Genomic DNA, 24,942 nt, shown 5'->3' with positions numbered 1-24,942 from the left:
CTTATGCCCAAATAAATTTGTTAGTCTCTAAGGTGCCACAAGTACTCCTCGTTCTTTAAGCTTACCCAGAGCTCTTATCCAGACCTCTCACCAACAGAAGTGGGTTCAATAAGAGATTTCAACTAGCAATAATCACGCCTCAGATTAACCTCATTGGCTATGATACTGCCACTGCACTACTATTCACCCAGCTTGTCTCTCTAAACAGAAATGTGTCAGCCAACATGGCCTTGCATTTGGCAGAATCATGGCAATCTTTCTAGAAAATATCATAGAGGTTGGGCTACAAGCCTGACTTCTGCAGAGACTTTTGCTGCTCCAGAGAAGCCCAAATGAGAGTGCTACAAGAGATCAAACTAAATTTGTTCCATCTGGGAGCTTTCAATCCCACTCCACCTAGCAACAGATGGGCGAGTCTCTCTACCACTTCATTAATTATACTCCAGTAATATGCTCTTGAAGTGGATTTCCTTGGATTATGTAGTGACGATTTTTGTGAAGTCTAAGCAGCATGGTCTGAGTTCCTTGTGAAGGACATTTTCAGAAGTTTGTATCAGACTATCCTAATTTGTAGGTTTAGCCAGGCTTTAAGTTTTGTGTGTGATCACAGAAATGTCACACTGTTCAGTCAGACCCTGTGCTTTCTCAGGGTGTCTATACTACCCGCCGGATCGGCGGGCAGCGATTTATACAGCAGGGTTTGTTTTATCGCGTCTAGTCTAGACGCGATAAATCAACCCCCGAGCACTCTCCCGTTGACTCCTATACTCCACCGCCGTGAGAGGTGCAGGCAGAGTCAACGGCGGAGCGGTAGCAGTCGACTCACCGCAGTGAAGACACCGCGGTGAGTAGGTCTAAATACGTCGACTTCAGCTACGCTATTCACGTAGCTGAAGTTGTGTAATTTAGGGCTGGTCTACACTGGGGGGGGGGGGGGTATCGATCTAAGATACGCAACTTCAGCTACGTGAATACCGTAGCTGAAGTCGAAGTATCTTAGATCGATTTACCTGGGGTCCACACAGCGCAGGATCGACGGCCGCGGCTGCCCCATCGACTCCGCTACCGCGGCTCGCTCCGGTGGAGTTCCGGAATCGACGGGGAGTGCGTTCGGGGATCGATATATCCCGTCTTAACGAGACGCGATATATCGATCCCCGATAAATCGATCGCTACCTGCCGATACGGCGGGTAGTCTGGACGTACCCTTTGATCGATCCCCCCCGCAATGTAGACCAGGCCTTAGAAGCTGACAGTCCAGGAAATCAGCTGTGCAGGATGAGACTAGTTGAGTCTCTGTGTCAGAGCTGTACCCCGTTCAGCCATGTGCAGATCTAAGGGAGGAAGGAAAAAAAAGATACAGGCTGGTAGAGGAGAGTTCTCAAATATCTGAGAATGGAATCCCATTGCTAAGCAAAATTACCATATATATCTTCCCTCTATGCCTGCAAGTGGATAAAGTCTGTGAGTCTAGGAGTGAAATGCAGTATGCTAAATGGCCAGATAGACACCTTTAACACCTTGCAGCCCTGGATAATGATATCTGGAAGTGTTCTTGGGGTTTGCAGGGAGTAAACTTCCTCCTTCCCTATAGGGCCTCTCTACACTGTTATCAGACATATGACAGTAGTGCTAGAAGGAGCAACTCTGAGTAGCACCTGCCCATGGGAAGGCAGAGTGTGGTGTTGCAGGAGAACAAAAGTGGCTTAACCCTGCAGTTTATGGTCATGGGTAAGGATACTATGTAGTCACAGAAGTTCACGGATTCCTTGACTTCTGCGGCCAGGGCTGTGCGCTCTCCCCCTCCGCTCCCAAACACACGTGGCTATGGCAGTGGAGCTCCAGCTGTCATTCCTCCCCCAACCCTGCTTCCAGGTATTTTTAGTAGAAGTCATGGGCTCCTGTGAATTTTTGTTTATTGCCCGCAACCTCTCCATGACTTTTACTAAAAATAACTGTGACAAAATCTTAACATTAGTCACATGTCTGCAAATTTCACCTCAGAGAAAGTGTGCCACAGCATCAGAGGACACTACCAAAACCAAACTCTGTGAAAGTGACAACCACACAAATTGAACAGTACGTTTACTGCACCAGGAAAAAAATCCATGCCAGAAAAATAAACCCAGTCCTCAACCTCCCCCATGACATCCAGTACTCCTAGAGTGTCTGGAAGGCAAATTGACACAGTGCTTCCCAATTCCTGCCTGTCTTCTCTTGACAAATTGTGGGGTGAGGAATTCTATGGCACAAGCAAAGACTGAGGCAGAGTTTGCTGGAGGTGGATTGCTACCCTGGTTTGACAAGAGGCTGATATCAGTAGAAGTGGTGGAGAGCTCAGTGTAGCAATGTGTGTGCATCATCGGAAAGCCATTTTCTTCTATAAATGTTTATTTTTCCAAGTTACCATTTGCTTTTTGATACAGTTTCTCTTGATAAGTTTATCTTTCTGCTTTTTAAACTTTATTTTTTCACATATCGTTTACAAACTCTCACAATGAAGATTTAAAAAAAGAAGATTCATAATTATATTCAGCTGTTACCTATCTTAATGATTTTCTTGATAGTGAATGCTATTAACATTGCAAATCAGTTTTCATCATCATTTCTGTTTTCACATGTTCATACCTTTCATCTTTGGGCATGAAGCATTCTGTGCTTGATCTCTGTTCAGACGTGAATTTTGGTGGGGCATGTTTGAGGAAAATCTTTTCAGATGATTTTGAATAGGCAAACTTTAATAAAATAAGTTACCTATTTTTTATGGACAGGATTCTGTCAAAATGGCTGAAATTTGAAAGTTGGAGTGGGTTTAGTCCCCATTCAGGAATGGTGCTAGGGTTTTTTGTTTGTGGGGAGAGGTTTGATTTAACAGCTATACTTGTTTTGAATATTGTGTAGTAAGCATTCTCTGCTCTGCCCATTGTTATTTTCAGAGCTATGTGTATGAAAAATTTCGGAAATGCACTTTCCAGAAAAAGCAATAGCAGTCAGGTAAAGACTTTGGAAAAGGCTTGCAACTCTCCAATTTGTTATCCTCTCTAGTGATCTTAGTTCTCTGGAGCAACTGCTTGGTGGACATAGGAACTGGGGGAAAGCATTGCTTGAACCCTAATCAGTTCCCTTTTTCCTTGTCCTTGGATCTCAGAAACAGCTTCTGCAGCTCAGTTTTTGTAGGTCTCCCTCCTTGCTCCCCACCACTCCCTCCTTCTACTGATGCTGTGAAAGCCCCTAAACTTAGGCACTGCTTTATCTGTGGCTCATCTTATGTCTGACACAGATCAACATGACAAGCGTTTTTGGCTGTCTAAGCTCTGAGCATATTTCTTGGGGTTTTCAGTCTTGCTCTGCCTTGACACCTTGGGCCTGGAAACAGCATCTATTCTGACTCCTCAGTTGGTAATGAAAAGCTTCTTGGCCTTTGTATTTGGTGTTTGCTTTCCCTGCAGTTATGTCCTGGCATTTTGGAACTAAAGTCAGTACTGAACAGTATCAGAGCTAAGTAGTGTTGCTTGTCTGTCTTGAGAAGCTCTCTTTCAGCAGGTTTCAGAGTGGTAGCCGTGTCAGTCTGTATCAGCAAAAACAATGAGGAGTCCTTGTGGCACCTTAGAGACTAACAAATTTATTTGGGCATAAGCTTTCATGGGCTAAATCCTACTTCATTGGATGCATGGAGTGAAATATACAGTAAGCAGTATATATATTACAGCACATGAAAAGATGGGAGTTGCCCAGGGCCGGTGCAACCCATTTGGGGGGCGGCATTTCGGGGCCTTAAGCGGCGACCGCAGCGGCTGGATCTTCGGCCGCCCCTGTCGTCATTGGCATTTAGGTGGAGGGAGCTGGGGCAGGGGAGGGCCGCCTGCAGCAAGTAAGGGGGAGGGGGGCGGCACGCAGGGGACCCTCTCCCCGCCTCAGCTCACCTCTGCTCCACCTCCTCCCCTGAGCACGCCGCCCTGCTCTGCTTCTCTCCCTCCCAGGCTTGCGGCGCCAAACAGCTGATTGGCGCCGCAAGCCTGGGAGGTGGGAGAAGTGGAGTGGCGATGGCGTGCTCGGGTAGGGGGCGGAGCAGAGGTGAGCTGGGGCGGGGAGCTGTGTCCATTTATTCTATGCAAAAGAATAAATGGACACAAATCAGACATCAAGAATTGTAACATTCAAAAACCAGTAAGAGAGCACTTCAGGTTGGGGGAGCTGTCTGTAAGCGAGCACTGCCTGTCTCCCAAGAGTGTGAGAGTGAGGGATCGTCCTTCAAGATAGGTTGTAGATCCTTGATGATGCGCTAGAGAAGTTTTAGTTGGGGGCTGTAGGTGATGGCTAGTGGCGTTCTGTTACTTTCTTTGTTGGGCCTGTCCTGTAGTAGGTGACCTGTTGAGAATAGGCCACTTCCACCTTGATTGAATTGGCCTCGTTAGCACTGACCCCCCATTTGGTAAGGCAACTCCCATGTTTTCATGTGCTGTAATATATATACTGCTTACTGTATATTTCACTCCATGCATCCAATGAAGTGGGTTTTAGCCCATGAAAGCTTATGCCCAAATAAATTTGTTAGTCTCTAAGGTGCCACAAGGACTTCTCGTTGTTTTTGCTCCTTCAGCAGTAACACTCCATATGCTTGGAAAAATAAAGGGTTAAATGATAAAAGATAGCCCTCTCCCCCACCATCCCCCCTCAGCTCATTGCTCAAGGCATGACTTCTGGAGGAGGGTACCCTTTGTCTGCCTGACAGACTTTCAAATGACTCAATATACAAACAGTTTTTCCTTAAAAAGGAGTTCCATAGGTTCTGTTTGTTATGTGACAGACCCAGACCAGTGGGGTACAGGAGTCTGGTAGAGGGCAAATATACTGGTCACTGGATGAGTAGTTTTCTGTTCCCTGAGTGACCAGAGCAGGGGCTGCACTAGAGTAATCAGGAACCTGCTAATTAGGACACCTGGAGCCAATTAAGAAGAAGCTGCTAGAATCAATTAAGGCAGGCTAATCAGGGCACCTGGGTTTTAAAAAGGAGCTCACTTCAGTTTGTGGTGTGAGTGTGAGGAGTTGTGAGCAAGAGGCGCAAGGAGCTGAGAGGGTGTGTCTGCTGGAGGACTGAGGAGCACAAGCGTTATCAGACACCAGGAGGAAGGTCCTGTGGTGAGAATAAGGAAGGTGTTTGGAGGAGGCCATGGGGAAATAGCCCAGGGAGTTGTAGCTGTCATGCAGCTGTTACAGGAGGCACTATAGACAGCTGCAGTCCACAGGGCCCTGGGCTGGAACCCGAAGTAGAGGGTGGGCCTGGGTTCCCCCCAAACCTCCCAATTGACCTGGACTGTGGGTTCTTCCAGAGGGGAAGGTCTCTGGGCTGTTCCCCCCAACCCACATGGTGAATCTCTGAGGCAAGAAAATCTGCCAATAAGCGCAGGACCCACCGAAATAGAGGAGGAACTTTGTCACAGTATTAATAAATAGAGTGAAAAGTCAAAGAGAACATCTGTGACAAGCACAAATATTAGAACATGTTCAGGCGGTCTTTGGTTTTATAGAGAGGCCACAGAAACTGATTCAACTGCCTCTCCTCAATAAAATATAAAGCCTGGTAGAGGAATAATAGTTCTAACAAACATCTGAGATATAAGTCCCATTGCTAGCAGCAAAATTATAATTTACAGTTGAAAGATGCAGTCAATTATATATATTCTAGAGAATGAGAAGAAAAGGAAAAAAATAAACTGAAAGCTAAGTTCAGTCTGCAAAAAGTCATCAACTTCTGGTTCTCTCTCACACTTTAAATCATCATGTCAAATGACTTACCTTTATTATTATTGGAGAGCACCTCGTTTTTTTTTTGCATACGTTCCTGAAACTTGGAATTAAAAATGCACATCGTTGTTTGTGTTGTGTAGCCCTGGCTTTCTGTGGAATGATGTGTCCACACTTATATCCGCATGAAGAGAGAGATTTATTTCACTTTTGAATATGTTAGCACATTATCTATAAGGGAAAAATCTTTTGTATCAATTATACTAACCAAAGACTTAAGATTGTTCAAGTTCCCTCTGTAGCTTATTTGCCTGGTCTAGAAGCAAAGTTCATTGTGCCAGATGCTGTACAAACTGAACAAAAAGGAGGTCTCCTCCCCAAAGAGTTCACAGTATGTGTGTTACAGAACAGACAAGCCACTTGACTTCTGGTACAGAGAGGAAAATGATGATTAAGAAGGAAGAGGGTTTATTTAGCAACATTTTGGAGGAAGAGCTAGTGTTCATATTTATATTTTCTTCCTTTTATTTTCCAATGCCTCTGCCCCAGCCAGTTGTTTTTTTGTTTTGTTTTTAAGAGAAAATTGCAGAATCAGTAGGAATCATCTGCACTAACTACAGCCAAGAAGGTGAACGGGAAGTACCTATTTACCAAGGAGACAATTTTCTTTTGTTGCCACTGTTAATATAAGTGTAGTGGTGAATAAGTGTCTTCTATATGTGGTAATGAGCTTTCTATAAAATCTAAATGGCCCTGGAGTTAGTTTTGATGAGCTGTCTTTTGCTGAGGTTGTTTCTTTAATCAAGATTTGCAGACCCCCGGTGCTGTTGAACAACATAAAAGCTATTTCAAAATAGTACAGTGCTACATCGTCTTTCTAGATATGGGTGTTTTGTTGCTGTGGAGGCTAAAGCCTGTCTACATGAGAATATTGCACTGGTTTATATTGGTTTAAAATTACACCTTTTGTTAAGCTAGTTAACTTTCTTCATGTGTAGACAAGGCCTATGTGATTTCTCCTCTTGATTTTCATGTGTAACGTTGTTAAGGGTGATAGTAGACATGAGAGAGTGTACTGTTCTGGATGTACGTAATACCTTCTAAACTCCCAGACACTGTGGAATATACATAGTTTATTGCGTTTGTACAGGTGAAAAAACCCAAACCAAATGGAAGCAATTAGCAAAAGAACAAATTCACATCTAACAGCCTAACTACAGTAAAATGCATGAGACATTACATGGAGAGAAAGTTACTATGAATTTATGCAAATTGGCATAGCTCCTTTGCCATCTGAGGATTTGGCTACTTCTTTTCACCCATGCTGACCTACGCTGCCTTCTGTCTTATACTAGAGTTCTCTTATTCTCCAAACTTTTGTCACCCAATCACAATTTGTTCAGGGAATTCTACCAGTCAGGAACCAAGAATATTCCTTCCCATTTTCTATGGAGGAATGAAACTATTGCATACAGGCCCATGGATTTCTTAATTGATGTGAAATTCCAGATCCAGGGGGGAAATCCAGGATTAAATTCTAATCATGTACATATTTATATTTGTATTAGACACAAAATATCACACACAAGAATCAATATAACATTTAGACAAAACTTTTAGCAGCCTCTAACTGCAGTTATATATCTATTATTTCAGCTTTCTTGGCATCTACTGTTAATGCTGCATTTCAGCTTTTGTTATAGACCTGTTTTCACTCACTCATCAGTTTCTCAAAAATTCTCCATTTGAGGTGAAGCCCGGTCCCAACAGTTTGGGCAAAATGTCTCCAGCCGTTGGAGTAAACAGGAAAGAGTTTCAGGTTTGTTTTTAAAATAATCATGCAGCTTTTTGTGGCTTAATAATTCAAAATGTCCAAACTTGAAAACCTCAAGCACTGAGGGATAGTGAAGGATAGTTGCCTGTTAAGCAGTGAAGGATAGTTGCCTGTTAAGCTTGAAGTAAGCGAATTTTAAATGAACAACAATATAAGTAATTACTGCACATGCATGAAAGTGATTTTTTTAAACAAAAACAAAAAACCATAAAGTTCTTAGAGGTGTTTAGTAACATTATTGCTTTTGACAGTACCGGTTGTGCAATGCCTCAGTGCCAAATTGTGATGTGCTATCAGTAGCTAGGTTTGTTCATGTGTCTACAGAATTGTATACTGGAGTTTAAAAAAAAATGTAATTGCAGAAAAAATTCCACAGAATTCCATAGTTCTTCATACTGGTTTTTGTGTTTCTACCAGAGTACCGCATTTTGTAGAGTCATTCAGAAACTTCTACCTAAATTTAAGGTGGCAAATCCAAAATAAAGAATATTCAGGAAAGGCAAAAGTAATTATTTTCATAGCAATATAAACTTGCTTACATTGTGAATATGTCGTATTTAGTATTATTAGGCTGACAAGTGTCCTTTTTCAGTATACAGTGTACTATATGGATATCAGGAAGTTAAAGGTTTTCATTACTTATTGTATGAATTGTGTACACATGTGACAGCCTAGCTATTATAGGGTTGCCAGGTGGTTGAAAAGGGACCCTGGCGGCTCTGGTCAGCACTGCTGACTGGGCTGTTAAAAGTCCGGTCAGTTGCACAGCCGGGCTGGTGGGCTCCCTGCCTGGCTCTGCGTAGCTCCCGGGAAGCAGCCGGCATATCCCTCGGGCTCAGGGGAAGCCATGGGGGCTCCACACGCTGCCCCTGGCCCTGCCCAAAGTACTGTCTCCAAGCTCCCATTGGCCGGGAAATACAGCCAATGGGAGCTGCGGGGGTGGTGCCTGCAGGGGGCAGGATGCAGAGCTCCTGTGGCTGCCTCTTCCCCCTAGAGCTGGAGGGAAATGCCGGCCACTTCCTGGGCGCCACCTTGAGGTAAGTGCTGCCCGGAGCCTGCACCCTGAAACCACTCCCGTGCCCCAATGCCCTGCTTGGACCCCCCTCCCACACCCAAACTCCCTCCCGGAGCCCGCACCCCCTCCTGCGCCCCAACCCCTTGCCCCAGCTTGGAGTCCCCTCCTGCACCCTGAACCCCTCATTTCTGGCCCCACCCCAGAGCCTGCACTCCCAGCCCAGAGCCCTACCGCCTCCTGCACCTCAACCCTCTGCCCCAGCCCTGAGCCCCCTCCCGCACCCAAACTCCCTTCCAGAGTCTGTACCCCAGCCCCCAGCCCCAGCCCAGTGAAAATGAGCGAGTGAGCAAGGGTGGGGGAGAGCGAGCAATGGAGGGGGGAGGATGGAGTGAGTGGGGGCTGGGCCTCGGGGAAGGGGCTGGGCAGTCTCTTGCCTATGAGAAGTGTAACTTTAGCATTTCCTGTTTTCTTTCATTTAAATTTGCAGCCTTCGTATTGTCTTTTTGAATTAATATATTAAAGACTTTCCACTTACAGTAGCTGCAGACTATTGCTGGACTGCTCTATTGCAACATAGTTGTTATACAACTCTGTTTTTTGGTGTGAGGATCTGGGAGAGCTGTCAACAGATGTCAACTTAAGGGACAAAGGGCTTGCTACAAAGCCAGCGAAAGTCAATAGAAACGCTCGTTGCGTTGACTTTAATGGACTCTGGATCAGTTCCAAAGTGAATACACAAAGGTAGAAAAATCTCAACAAACAGGCTCCCTTGTTCTAAAAATTAAATGATCTGATTTTCGTATAATAAAGTAGGGGGGAAGAACACAAGAAATTGCTACGTTTTCTCCTTATTATCTTAGAAAGGGAAGACTTGCCCTTCAGTTTTAAGTGTCTAAAGGATTTAACCATTCTCTGTAACTAGTGACAGAAGCTAAATTCTAGCAGCTGCTTCAGCTGTAAACTATAACTTGAAGAGCTTTAAAACTCTTTAAAGAGCTTTTTAAATGTACTCCTGAAAAAATCCTTCCAAATTACCTTCCAAACTTTGTAAATAGGGACTTTAATAGACAATTCCTTTTGAACAGGTCAAAATAGGATATAAGAATAGATCCCTACAAATCTGGAAAGCTTTGCCCAGCTTTATGCATATTAGTACAACATACTTTAAAAATCGTTATACACAACTGTGTTGAGTTGTTGACTTGCTGCTATAATTTACAAATCCAGTACTACTACGCCAGCAAGCTTTGGAAACTGGAGCAGAGTTTGTTTAGGCCAGGTGGGCAACTATTGCCTGTACTCGCAGCATTGATATGGGACACAAAATTAATCTATTGCCACCATGAAGAAGCAGAGAGCTACAAACTCTGCACTGTGATCTATTTAGCTTGATAACATTACCAGATTTCTATCTAAAGCTGAGTATAGTCTAGATGGAAAACTTGGGTACATTCATTCACAAAGGGAAGAGTGAGTCTTTATATGAGAGTGAGTCTTTTTACTGTATATCCATGCAGTTCATAGTTAAGTAGTAAGGATAACACTTAACTCGTGAATCATTTTCAAAACACAGTACATACATTACTTAATTTTCACCACACACCTGCGAGGAAAGTAAATAAGTTTTATTGCCTCCCATGTTCTAGACAGAAAAAAAGAGAGAAGCTGAATGACTTATCCAAGGCCCCATAGCAAGTAGGTATTGGAGCCAAGTGTTAAAGATCAGGAGTTCTTAGCCCCAGGCAAATCTGCAATGCTTTCTCTATAAAGGGAGAGTTTTCCCAGATTCTCCAGGACCCCCCAAGTGGATGTAAAGCTGAAGAAAACAAGTCCCACTGACTGTTATCTTTTAGGGCTTGTCTACACTGGCAACGTTAAAGCGCCTCTACGAGGGGCATAGCTACCAGTGCTGGGGTGCACTGTCTATACTGGCACATTACAGCGCTGAAACTTGCAGCGCTCAAGGGGGTGTTTTTTCACACCCTGAGCGAGAAAGTTGCAGTGATGTAAAGTGTCAGTATAGAAAAGCCCTTAGTGTTTCCTGCCTATGTGTTTTGCCAGTCTTTATTCTGAGAAGCTACTTCACACGTTAAGCTCACTAGCGTGATACAGCAAAGATGGCGTGATGTAGATAAACCCATATTGATAGAGTGTGATGGCTAAACATAATGATGGAAAGCCATCAATAATTCTTGCCAACTCTTTCTTCACACACCTCAGCCTTTTATTTTGTTCCCAGAACATTAATATCAATGTAATTATCAAAGAGCTGAACTAGAAGCACCTTTTGGCACCTACATGAAAATGCATACATCAGTATTGTGGCTGTAAAGGGTCCCTGGAGTGTTAACTTCTTAATGTTTTTTAAAAATCCAGCAGATATAAATTGGCCTCAGTAGTACTTAAATTATACCAATAGATAAACTTACACACACATCTGGAATGTTAAATGCATATTTTAACACCTCACAAGCCTTTCTATAGTCTTCTTATTTTTGAAAAATGTTAATTGCAGGAAGCCTTTATATAGGTCAGCACACTGGGATGTAGATTCTTCCCCCCCCCACCCCCTCATAAGCAACCAGAACCTTCAGCTGAAGACTGGATTGTGCAATAGCATGCAGGGCTTTTTAGAATTTTGCAGTAATTTAGGGAGTGGACTCTTGTGGTTAGTTTGACATCAGCAGCTGAGGAAGAATGCCTGTTGCGATGTGTTATGTGGAGAAGGGCAGTAATCTTTGTTTCTGGAGTGCAAAAGGCGCTGTACTCCTCCCCTTTTAATAGGGCTAACAGTTAAAAAATGTTGCTAAATTTGCCTAGCCAATTTTTAAAATAAGTTAGGAATTTATTCTGGCACTTTTAATAAGTGATGGGGCCGTGTACTATCTGCTTTTCAACCAAGAAATGTCATCCTTTTGTGTGGGGGAGACAAATATTGTCTCAAAAACAAGCCAAAGGCATCAAATATGAAAACTAAACATATCTCACTTGTTGCAAGATGAAAAGTTTGCTACAAAAGCCAGAGCTATTAAATCTATTTGGAACAGGAAATCCTATTGAGTGTGTGATAGTTATCTGTAGTAAGTTACTACTTATTCTGCTTCTTATATCTATTGGCATGCCATTTCCTTGACAAATAAGGGACAACATCCCTTCCCTGTGCAATTTGCAATGTGAGGTTGCGATTTTGCAGAGGGATCCACACAGGGAGACCTTTCAAGACACACAAGAAACTTGGGATCCATGAGTAGAGACAAAGGGAGGGAGGCTGGGAAAAGGAGGAATCCTGGACTGTCCTATTTGCTACTTTTCCCTGGCCAGCGACACTGGAAGTGGCCTGGGGAAAAGGAAGCACTGATGTGACTCTGCCCCTTCCACTACTGTTGGCACTAGAAGGAGCCAGGAACCTTCCTCCCAGCAAGTGGCAGAGGATGTGGTTGGAGGGAGGAGGAAGCTTCTCATCCACACCAACACCGTGGCTAGCAATGCCAGAAGTGGCAAGGGAACGGGGGAGCCTTGTACAGCCTTTCCCCATCCATTGATTGGCAGCGCTGGTGGCAGCACCTCAGAAAGGGCAGGAGTCTTGCTGTGCATGCTTCATCAGGTGCAGCTGCATGGCTCAAGGGAGTTTTTATTAAAATTGCCATTTTCTCTCTCACTCACACTTTTTTCTTCCCTGCAAACACAAGAGGAAATGCATTTACACATGCAGGACCAAGAATTGGCTGTTCTTGACTCCCCTTTGTGCAGCTCCAGGTGTGAAAAGGGGAATTAAAGCTCAATGTTTAATGCAGCAGCTGCAGGATTCCCTCTGAGGTTGCTCTAACTTACACTAGGGCCAGCTTGGCATCCAGCAGCCCCAGGGTCAGAAGGACAGAAAGGTGTCATAAAGCACCTAAGTGCCCCTCCTCAATTGTGCTGAGTGCTTCTCTGGCACATGTGAGCCTGTAGTCCATAACCTGTATGTGTTATATTTTTAGAATATTAAAGAGCAGCTGAAGCATCATAGTAAACTTTGAAAATCATTCTACTCCTTTGAATTATTCTCTGGGTCAGGAAGGAAGTGATTTTCTTCCCTAAATTTTACATAAAATTCCATGACAGACAGGACACTTGCCCAGCCACTCAAATATTCTATCTCTGATAAAATCTACAGTGGATGCTTTGGAGAGAAGTAAAACGTGCAATAGTCTTGCTATTACTCAGTACTACACTAGGAAGGGAGTTTTTTTCCTGACCCCATCTGGCATCAGTTTATATGCTGAAGCATAACAATTAATAGTCCTTGTAATTCTTTTCATAGCTAGTATAACTGCAGATGTTACTGTTTTCTCATGTATCTAATCTATTTTTGGATTTTACTCAGTTATTTTTCAATAATTATTACCCCCTGGCATTAAATTCCAGAGGTTAAGCTTGTTTCTTTTATAACCTTATTGCTTTTTATTTCAAATGTCCTTTTCTTTTGGGAAACAGGGTAAATGCAAACTCTTTGTTGACTTCTGTCAGTCTTAGTTTACACCCCCTCTTTCATATTTCCTGCTCCTCTTCTGGATTCAGAATGAAATAAATTCTGTTTTTCCTTCTAAGGAAGATGACACCTCTACCCTCCAACCTTCTTCCCTCTAAATGTCCTAGGGCGAGACTGTCAGCAGTACAATTGGGAATTGGTCTAACTGCACTTTGTAAATCTCCCCTTGTCTGCTTTTCTGTAAGCCTTTTGCATTTTGCCATGTCTTCTTTTAAATTAAAAGGTCATAAACTAAAGACAGAATGAGAAATAAGATGACTTAACTTTATTTAGAAATATTAAATGCCCTGGCCACCTTCCAGCAATTTTTAGATTCTAGTCAACCAAGCCCCTTCAACAGTTCCACTTACTTTTGATTCTATCCATTAATAATGCCCCCTACACAGCCCACAATGAGTTCACCTATTCCACTTCCTCTCTTGGCTCCTTGAGAGTTCTGTAACATGCTTTGTATTTCCTAATAAGTATAACAAGAACCGTAATGCTCTCATCATCTTAGGATAGTTGTAGCTTTCATTCATATATTTTCAGTAAAAAAGACTTTCAAATATATAATGTTATGATCATAAAAATGCTTCAGAGCAAAACGGTTAAAAGTCTGGTCGGTGGCGCAGCAGGGCTAAGGCAGGCTCCCTGCCTGCCTTGGCTCCGCGCAGCTCCCGGAAGTGACAACATGTCCCTGTGGCCTCTAGGCCCAGGGACCAGGGAGGCTCTGCACACTGGCCCGGCCGAGGGTTCCACAGCTCCCATTGGCTGGGAACCGCGGTCAATGTGAGCTGTGGGGGCAGTGCCTGCGGGCGCGGGAAGCATGCACCGTGCAGAGCCGCCTGGCTGCACTTTGTCTAGGGGCTGGACATGCTGGCTGCTTCCGGGAACCTGCCTTAGCCCCACTGTGCCACCAACCGGGAGCTGCTTCAGGTAAGCGCTGCCCAGCTGGAACCCGCACCCCCCCCCAACCCCTCCTGCACCCCAACCTCCTGCCCCAGCACTGAGCCCGCTCCTGCACTCCAAACCTCTTGGTCCCAGCCCAGAGCCCCCTCCTGCATCCCTCATCGCCAGCCCCACCCCAGAGCCCATACCCAGGGCCGGTGCTACCATTTAGGCAAACTAGGCGGTTACCTAGGGCGCAAAGATTTGGGGGCGCCAAAAAGCAGTACCCCCATTTTTTTTTACATCGTTCCTACGCCCCCTCCCCGAGCGCGCGGTTGCCGCTCCACTTCTCCCGTCTCCCAGGCTTGCGGCGCCAATCAGCTGTTTGGCGCCACAAGCCTGGGAGGGGAGGAGAATTAGAGCGGGGGCGGTGTGCTCGGGGAGGAGGCGGAGCAGAGGTGAGCTGTGGAGGAGGCGGAGCAGAGGGAGCTGCCGCACGGCTCCCCGGGCCAGGGGGGTGGGGAGCTGCCACGGGGGTGCCTCGGGGGAGGGGGAGCTGACGCAGGGCTCCCCACCCCAGCTCACCTCTGCTCCGCCTCCTCCCCGAGCGTGCCGTCGCTGCTCCACTTCTCCCACCTCCCAGGCTTGCGGCGCCAATCAGCTGTTTGGCGCCGCAAGCCTGGGAAGGGAGGAGAATTAGAGCGGGGGCGGCGTGCTCGGGGAGGAGGCGGAGCAGAGGTGAGCTGGGGTGGGGAGCTGCCGCATGGCTCCCTGGGGGGGGAGTTGCTGCAGGGGGGGCGCCTCGGGGCGGGGGGGGGGAAGCTGCCGCAGGGGGAGCGCCGCAGGGCTGGGTGGGGGGGCAAGGTGGAAGTTTCGCCTAGGGTGCGAAACTTCCTTGCACCGGCCCTGCCCGCACCCCCCCCCCCCCCGACACCACAGCCCCCAGTCCAGAGCCCCCTCCCGCACCCTGAACCCCTCATTTTCTGGCCCCACCCCGGAGCCCTCACCCCCAGCTGGAGCCCTCACCCTCTCCCGCATCCCAACCCCCGGCCCAGTGAAAGTAAGTGAGAGTGGGGGAGAGCAAGTGGCGGCGGGAGGGGGTCTGCAGTGAGTGGGGGCGGGTCCTCAGAGAAGAGGTGGGGCAGGGGTGGAGTCTTGAGAAGGGGCGTGGCAGGAGTGTTCGATTTTGTGTAATGAGAAAGTTGGCAACCCTATCACAAATTACAGAATTATCAGGTCCCTTTAATTTTGGATTTTGTGATTTTTATGTCTGAATACTCATCTTTAACATTGTCCTGATATTGTGGTAATTTTTGCATTTTATATATTCTTTTAGAGATGCTGAAGGTATTACTCTTGTCTCCCAGTTATAAGTATTCTGGTTATGTATCACTGCGTTCATTTTTGGGACACTGAGCTCAAAAATAAATTATGTATCTATTAGTATCAGCCACCAATCAGTTATTTCTCATTCAGTAAGTGGTGGCACTGGAAGAAAGTTTAGTGGTCAATATGCATCATTAATCTTTTTAAGAAGGGGATTCTGTGCTGTAGGCGATTTACAGATTATCTGTACCTCATTGCCTGCAGCTTTTGGAAAAACTGTAAACAAAGCCAGCTGCTTGTTATGTTACTACTCATGGTTGGTTAGATGAGCAAATGGCATCGTAAGTGCTCTGGTTCTGTTGGTTTTAGTGTATAGTGGAAAATATCTTGTTCCAATTATTTTTTTAGTCTACTATTTTTCAAAATATGCTTTTAGTTTCTAAACATAGGGTGGGGATTTTAAAATCCATATTAGTGATGGAAATGTACAAGAAGGAGGAACTGTGTTGTCATTAACTTTGGATAAAACTTACCCTACTGCTGAAGGCTTTCAATAATGCTCTGTGCTCCACTCAAGCACCATTTAAGCCCCTGTGTTAAAGGCTTAAAATAATGCAAGGGGCCCATGCAGACCCCTGGGCCAGAGTGAATTTTACCCTTTTCATGTAGATAGGAGACTAGTGAGGTTGAGTATGAGCCAATTGATTTTTCATAAGCAGTTTGAGACTGCTAATTCCATCTATTTCCTGTTGGTTTAGTCATTTCACTACTCAATTTCATGTTTCTTTGGATTCTTTAATGTAAAAGAACCTGCCAATGAAACTTGTATTAGACACACAGTTTATGGTCTATGGAACTGTTTGAACACAAAACATACTGCAATAATACAAATTGGATTGCTATAGGTTAATAAAATTTCTCTGATAAAATTATTTTATGCAAGATAATCATCATGTAATCCATTTCATAATTCATGATAATTTTTTTCTTTTTTTATCAGCTGCAGCTAAACAAGCAAACAGGTCATGGCACGCTTAACGAAAAGACGACAGGCAGATACAAAAGCTATCCAGCATCTTTGGGCAGCTATTGAAATAATCCGGAACCAGAAGCAAATAGCTAATATTGACCGTATTACAAAGTAAGTTGCATTTTATAATAAAAGACTATAAGGGGCAAAGAGAGAATATTATTTATGTAAGCCTTGAAAAAATCAGAATAGTCAACCTTGTTAGAGCTTGTGAAACAATTACATTCAGTACTGTTTCATTAATTGTTAAATTAACAACAAATGTTGAAAACCGAGAGTCTTTAAATCCAAAACTGAGGTATTAAATCTGATGAAGGGTCTATTCAATATTTGTTTACTTCATCATAAATCCATAGACAAAATAGAAGCAACATTGGTAGACTTCTGCTTATTCATTAGCCTGTGATCAGAGTGGAAATACTACCTATAAAAAGTGAAGCAGAAAATGAGAATAAAAATATTTGTAAATAGTCTTATAAAAGCTGAATTATTTTGGAACCAGGAGGATAATCTTTTTATTTAAAATAGCCCCGGACCTCAGTGGGATTATATTACCATACAGGAACCAAATTATGTGGGCCACATCCACACAATATATACCTGTTTGGCCTTGAGGATGTCACATAGGCGGCAGCTGTGTGCTGATTGGGCTGCAAGCGGACCGTGGGTTGAGAACCACTTAACTAGAACGTTGTTTGCTGCTAATGTTACTATTGTTTATTTTGTGGTAGCACCCAAAATGTATTAGATCTCTGCCCTGTAGAGCTTATAATTTTGAGGGGGGAAAAACAAACCGAAACCCCACAACATTAATATAGGTCTTTTGAATAAGCTGGGCCAATCAGTGCAATTAAAGATTGGGGTTTTGTGTGCCCTGATTTTGCTTTATTACCAGAGTTTTTAGACCCACACATACACAGCATATACTGAAAAGATATCTATATGAATAACTTTTAAAAGGTGCATAACTTGAATAAACTATAACTCTAAAAAGGGCATATTTGGAGTTTTAAGGGTTCACCTGAATGTGACTTCATTGAAATTAGTTACTAACAGAGGGAAGAGTTTTAAACAGTACAGGTAAGATAAGTGTCTGAAAACAAACTACAGGTTGGTGATCTGTTTAATTGACATGGTTTGGAAGTTCTGTGTTAGGGGTGGGAAAGCATCTCTAGGCTTATAAAGCCAGTGAATGTAGTAAACAACAAATAAGATAAAAGCAAACCGATGAAATCCTGAGGGAATGATAGTACTGTCCCTAGTTCCTATAAGTTTTAACAGAGAAATGCATCATTAAAATAAGAAGTATCTATTGGGACATGAAAATTCTACCAAAGGAGCCAGGTTAGCCTGATGGAGAAGAGCGTATATGTGGGGAATTTGACTTGTATAGCTCATTTCAATCGGAGAGTCTCAGGATTTTACAAGCATTATTTAATCAAGCCTCAGAACATCCCTAATACACAAATAGGTATTACTATACACATTTAGAGAGATGTTAAGTGACTTACACCAGGCCACATAGTAACTCAGTGACAAGGTTGGGAATATAACCAAATATTCTATATATTTATGAAGTGCAAACAGGCTTCCATTCAGCACAGGATGACTGTCAGAAATATGGGACACTGAATTAGAGAAGTCATGAGGGTGCTATCTAGAGACACACCATGCGGAACTATTGATGTGGAGGAAGGATGATGGAAAAATTTGGGCAAAAGGAATGGAAACCAGTTAGGGGCCATTTCGCTTAGAAACCAGCAATAGAGATTCTGCTGTTAACAAACTGGAGGATGGTCAGGCTAAAAAGAAGCAGGGTACAGTTGGTAACCTGCTCACTGAGCGCAAGAAAGCCATTGAAGATGAGTCATCAGAGAAAAAGAAGAGGCAAGCAATCTTAATAGCTTAATGGACCATGGCCTGGGCTTTTTTGTAATCCAGAAACAGTATGGATGGTATGTTGCCTCTTGGTGCCAAGGCAACAGATGTGTCAAAGGTGAAGGGTTGCCTGAAAAAGTTTGAGAATGTTAAAATATCAGTCCAGATTAGTATTGGTGACACAAGACTGAAGGGAAATTTGTCCTCGATTCTATCAACTTTATAGTCTTGAGAAGAGAACTCAAAACAGGGGACACACAGATAAATGTCTTAAAGATCTTTCCAGTGCAAAGCGCTAGTGAAGAAAGAAGAAAAGTGATGCTGGAGACTAATGAGATATGTGACAAAGTATGTTCTATAGACATGAATCCCAAAGCCTTATGAAATATTAGAATGCTCTCTCTGTGATGAGAACTGAATGGCTTAGGTGGTAACAGCTTCCTGGGTTCAAGGCTCATTTAGGCAAGTAAAATAATAGTGAAGCTGTTGCTTAATAATTGTACACTGGTGTCTGCGCAAATGCAAACGTGTGGCTAATAAGCAAAGTAAGTTACAAGTGATGCTAAGTGATGGATAATATGACTTGGTGTGCACAACTAGAACTTGGGGGGGGTGATTCTCACAAGCAGGATGTTAACACTGTTGACAATGTTAACACTATGGGATTTGTTAAAGGGGTGACTTTGCACATTACAAATATTTACAAGACTAGGCAATACAATAATTCTGAGAGTCACAGTGATGTGAAATATTCTTGGATAAGGACACAGAAAATAAAGGATAAGTTTATGTGAATATCTGATACTCTCAAAACAGTGCACTCAGTCATGCACTGGTTGAGAAATATGGACCATTAAAAAAATTCCTAAGTTAGAAAGAGGACATACTCATTCTAACAGGGGGGCACTCACCTCAAGTGCCTCCTAGCAGCTGGGTATGGTACTGCAAACTTTTCCCCACTCCTGGCACCCCCTGTAGGTTGCCATCCTCGCTGGGCAGGTCTCCAGTGGCTTAAGGCACACAGTCAAAAATGGACCCCTTCCAGGGGAGCAAATGTCCAACAGAACTATTTCCCATTTTACGTAAGTGCAGCCATTCAAGCTCCTGTGGGAAGAGAAGAGAAGCGCTCCCCTCCCCTAGAACTGACCTGGTCAGGCCCTGCAGCTGCTTTTATCTGAGCCTGCTGAGCCTCTGATTGGCTGCTTCCATGAGGCCCCTCTATGCAAGCCCGAAGGACCCACCTCCGCTGCTCCTTCCTGCAGCGGGGCATAGTAGGACTGCAGAGACTCCAGCAGGGGGCCATGAAGAGTCAGGTATACCCCATCACACTCATGATCTGGAAAGTAGAGACACCAGCCTCAATCTACTTTTTACCAACAGAGAGGAACTGATTGAGAATATGAAAAGGGGGCTTAGTGTTAATGATAATTACACTAACTCAAAAGTGGATTCATGGAAAACAATAATACAAATGGTACTGGATCCTAGAAAATACATCTTGGGGAATTAAGAAACCATCTCACTTGGTACAATGGAAGTATGAAAATCCATGAATGTGGAAAAAACTGGCATACTAGCAGACATAATTAAGATGTAAGAGATCACAATTCCCCTGAAATATAAAATATAGAAAGCAAGAAAAAGTCAGTGTAGTTTTATAAGGAATTCTTCAAAAATCTGAAGATGGAAGAATTGGAACATGAGAGGACCAAAGGAGAATTTACAGAACTAGCCACGGCTTGCAAGGAAATGTGGTGCAGGGGAGGAGAGGGAAGGAAAGGACTTTTTAATATATATATATATATATATATATATATATATATATATATATATATATATATATATATATATATTGGGAAACTCTATAAAGAATAAAGCGACAGAGTTCCATGGCACCTTATGGACGAACAGACATATTGGAGCATAAGCTTTCGTGGGTGAATACCCACTTCTTTAGATGCATGTTTATAAAGCATGATACTCTATAAAGAAAAGAGGCCCATTAATTAAAGGACTAAATCAAGTACGATTCTGTTGAACAGCTCTTTACAATTGATGAGGAAAAATAAAGAAAAAGAAAATGTACAATTAGAAAGTAATTGAAAACTGTTATTTATTGCTGTAAAATGGAGGAAAAGAATCACTTGGAAAATATGCATACACAAATCAGGGCCTTTAGGGAATTAGCTAATTAACTTACTGAACTTCTGGCAATTCTTTTTGAAAAGTCATTGACAATTGGAGGAGGTATCAGGAAACAAAAACCTAAATTCAACTTCAAAAGGGAGGAAAATTAAGGGATAAAATGTTGGTAATTAGATATAGCAATATAAATATTTAAATATCAGAAAAGCAAAGTGTGAACAGCATGCATCTGCAAGGGACAATATCACGATAGACCAGCTTTAAAATATATATAAATTTTAAAAAATCAGAAGATGAAGGGAATTCAATAGCTGTTCTGTCTACATTTTAATAAAGCATATAGTGATTTAACAAGGAACTGTAGCTTATTTGGATATTTAATTCAAATTCATTGGATATAAGCACTGTACCATGGATTGAAAACTAGCTAAAAGTCTGTGAGCAAAGGGTAATGATAAATAGCAATGTATCAGGTTCTGGGGAATTAGTAATAAGGACTGTACAGTAATCACCTTTTTAAAATAGTGTTAAAAAACATGATAGAATGGATGCCACATCTCATCTGTATATACAGTTCAGTGCACTGGGGTTTTGGTTAGACTGTTTTACTTAAGGATAGTAAAACTTTTATTTAAATGTAAAATATAACACTTGGAGCAGATCCTCAGCTGGTTTAAATTGTCAGAGGCCCATTGACTTCAGCTGAGCTACAACATCTTACACAAGTTGAGGATTTGGTGCTTGATATTTAGTAACCGTTTAGTATGGGTTTGTCCACATGGTGCTTTAGTCCATAACAGAGGGGGTGTAAATTGTAGTCTGCAATTTGTGTGTCACACAGTAGTTTGCCCGTGTGGACCCTGCTGGCACACCTTAAAAGTTCCGTAGTGTGCATTAACGTAGTACTGTTTGAAATGAAACTACATAAATATGCACTTTTAGTGCATGCCAGCAAAGTCCTCATGGGCCAGTTAGTGTACAATATTCTACTGCTGACTAAAATTTACACCCCTCTGTTATGGACTAAATTATCACATAGAAAAGCGTTAGCTTGTGAAAAATATAAATGTTAATAGGAATGGTCTGGAAGTCCTACACTGATATATTATTTCAAAAATATCACTTTGTTATCAAAAAATATGTCCACTTTTCTGTCTAGTCCTGACATTAGGATAGCTTGACCCTAATCTGTCAGTTATATAGACGAGTATCACTGGGATTAATGATGCTCTAAACAGTAGCTGAGAATGGCTTCTGTCATGATAGCGGAGCTTGACTTATTGTCCACATTTGCAAGTGCAGCAAGAATATTTGTGCTTTTCCTTCCTCAGTTTTTTCTCACCCCTTTTAGCTTCCATCAGTTTTGGATTTGGGGTAACTTGAAAAAAGGAATTACAGGAGGTTATAATGTACTAGGCTTTCACCTCTGGAGATCGCAGTTCAGGTACTAACTAAAATCACAAGTTTGGCCCCATTTTAGGCCCTATATGTGTACATCTCAAAACCACCACATAATTTGGCAGCATTGGCACTCCTTGCTGAAGGGAAAGCTAGGACTGGAATAGTAAGGTGTTGCAGATCAGGTTTGAGATTCATTGGCAAAGCCGTGAGGGATGTTGCATAGGATCTGCTTGTATTATATTTGTCTCGAGCTAGTGCTTTTATTCCCTCATTGTCATTAGCCCTAAATTCAGTCATACTTTAGGGAAAATACCAGCTCTCCTTGATAGAATTGGATGTTTGTGAATTTATACTTAGATTTAAATTGACATAAAATGATACAAATAATATTTGTACATTTCTTAACTTTGAGGTGGAGGAATTATTGTTTCAGAAGTCTTACAAAATAATCCTGAGATGGTTTAACACACAGTGATGTACATGGGAATCTACTTGAGAGAGAAAAGAAAAAAAATCATGCATATTTAAATCAGAATAAAATATTGACTCTCATAGACACACAGCAGGTTGAGAAGTATTTCTGTGCAGATACGTGTTCTTTCTAGATTTTCTAAGGTCTTTTGCAGCAGCTTATTTATATTTCCCTCACAACTAATTGGACTCATAAGACTTAATCAAGTGTTTTTCTCTATTTCTCTCAAGCTATTGGGAATCCGCACTAGCAATTTATGGTTATTTACTAATCTCTTATGATTCCTACATTTACAGAGTTCAGAGAGACAATTATGCATCCAGTTATTTTTAGTAAAATGTATGATACCAGAAGAGGTGGTTCTAATATTTCTCTGACTGGTTTCAAGATTTGATTTTTGTAACCAATACTTGTTCTAGTTTCAAAATTAATATTGTCAAGATTTATGTGAAGAACTTCATTTCATATCAAATCTAAACTGAAAATATATCTTTTTCTCCCTTGCCTATAACTCTGTTTCTCTTTCCCTCTATTATTTATGATTTACCTTGGTAATTATGTTATCTCTCTCAGTAAAGTGTTGTGGGATGCAATTGGTATGAAAGATACTGTATTGAATAAAGTTGTATTACATTTATATTAGGTAATTCTTGTTATGAACAATATTTTTCAAATAACTTGTGGTCTGAAATACTTTTCATATTCAGAAGCATTGGTCAGAAAGTACTTCAACATTCGGGATTTAGAAAAATACCTTATTTCTGTAAATAAATATGAAGTCCTTTAAAAAATAAATACTTCATCTTTTGCACCATAATTTTCAAATTTAGGTGGCCTAAAGTTAGGTACCTAATTTCATATTTATATACTTACATATAAGTGACTGTCAGAAATGGAGCACCCACAGCTCCGGTTGACTTCACTGAAATCTACAAGTGGTGGGCACATTTGAGATTTAGGCAACTTGTATTTATACAATTATTATAAAGTTCACTAAATGCATCTTGAGTAGTGAGGTGTACTTTTCAGTGTAAGGTTGGCTGAATCTGGCCTATTACAAATACTGATCTTTCAAGAACACACACTTTGAAGCTTTACCCTAACAATTGATTTTATTTATGGTGATCTGCAAAACTTAATACAATTAAATCCTCAATTTCATCAGTATTAAAATATATACATTTCATAAATTGCATGCAGCATAGATACAAGCTCTGTAGACCTCTGAACTATTACTTGCCTATTTGAACTATTAAACAGCCCTAATGTTAGTGTTCTGGTTCCAAACGTTTTCACCAGTACAATTGATGACTGTGTTATAAATCTATCTTGTTCATTACTCTGACCTCTAATTATTTACCAGTGATAGGTTTAACATACACTGGTGTGTCACTTATAGTTCTCAGAGTGGTAGCCGTGTTAGTCTGTATCAGCAAAAACAACAAGGAGTCCTCTTAGAGACTAACAAATTTATTTGGGCATACGCTTTTGTGGGCTAAAACCCACTTCATCAGATGCATAGTTCTGTAACTTAGTTGCCAGTGGTGCAAACTGATGGGTAGTCACTCCTGCACTTATCAGTCAGACGTGTGAAAACTAGTGAGAGCACAGAACACTGGCACACTCTTGAGTCAACTCCTTCCTGCCTTGTCTCTGCATAGATTCACTTTACTTCCTGCTTCTGAAGAATTAAGCCAGAGCAAAGCAGACTGCTCGTTCTACTGGCAGCATCACATACTGCTTATTCTTTTTAGCTGAACCCTCTTTGAGGCTGTTCTTTTACTTGGGCTATGTGTGCACTTGGGCGTATATTTATTTAATTATTTATTTTTACAATACCTCATGTGTTTTGTTTTGTTTTTAATTCCCCTTAGCTTAGAAAGCTCGCTATGGAGCCAACAAAGAAAGGCCTGCACTCTTTACTGGCAGCAGCACCTTCAAGGTCTCTCTCAATGAGTCTTTCTTCCCAATCTGTATTTATTCTGAGACCCTCTACAGAGAGGCAGTTATTACTCCCATGCCTGCAGCTGAATCACTCAAAGAGCTCTATGGTGTTTAACCACACCTCCTCATCCATTCAGGGACATATTCAGGGGAAGGAAACTGAGGGGCATATGGTATCTGAGGATTCTTAGGGGGATGCATAGGATGAAGCCCCTCATCCATGAAAATCCTAGGGAAGCACAAGGAAGAAGACATGATAAGCCCAGCTCATGTATGTCTACATTACATTTCTGCGGAAGCCAGACTAAGTCATACTCAGCCCCTCCCCTGACCTTCAAAAATAATAATAAAAATCGGGGCATTTCTTTTCCTTGTCGACATTGACCTGCATCCTGCAGCAACTGCCAGTAGAACTTCCAGACTGTTGGTTGGAGCAGGACCGGCTCTAGGCACCAGCAAACCAAGCACGTGCTTGGGGCGGCTCAATTCCAGGGGCGGCATTCCAGGAGTCTTTTTTTTTTTTTTTTTTGCTTCGGCAGTTGCGCTCTTGGAGTTTTTGTTGTTGTTGCTTGGGGCGGCAAAAAACCTAGAGCCGGCCCTGGGTCCATGTTTCAAAATACTGGGATGTTCAAACATAGATATGACTTTAGTGCTTGAATCAGGGCCTCAAGACTCCCCCTAGAGCATCTCTCCAGAAGAACTACCTGATTAGGCAAGTCGTCACCTTCCAAAATGTCATTCCTTCCCGAGA

General features: G+C 42.4%; 1 protein-coding gene and 1 pseudogene across 1 annotated transcript in view; one reads left to right on the top strand and one right to left on the bottom strand.

Annotated features, from left to right (window-relative positions):
- On the bottom strand, window positions 1–183 carry LOC135875318 (U4 spliceosomal RNA; annotated as a pseudogene).
- Window positions 1–24,942, top strand: part of ZMYND11 (zinc finger MYND-type containing 11) — a 157,671-nt gene that overhangs the window by 57,664 nt on the left and 75,065 nt on the right. The window contains exon 3 of the mRNA XM_065397685.1: window positions 16,322–16,462. Coding sequence (XP_065253757.1) covers window positions 16,347–16,462 — 116 coding nt within the window. The 5' untranslated portion in view covers window positions 16,322–16,346. The remainder of the gene's footprint in view (window positions 1–16,321; window positions 16,463–24,942) is intronic.

This window comes from Emys orbicularis, chromosome 2 (genome assembly GCF_028017835.1).
Source record: "Emys orbicularis isolate rEmyOrb1 chromosome 2, rEmyOrb1.hap1, whole genome shotgun sequence".
Classification (NCBI taxonomy): Eukaryota; Metazoa; Chordata; order Testudines; family Emydidae; genus Emys; species Emys orbicularis.
This window is presented reverse-complemented; position numbering and strand designations above follow the sequence as displayed.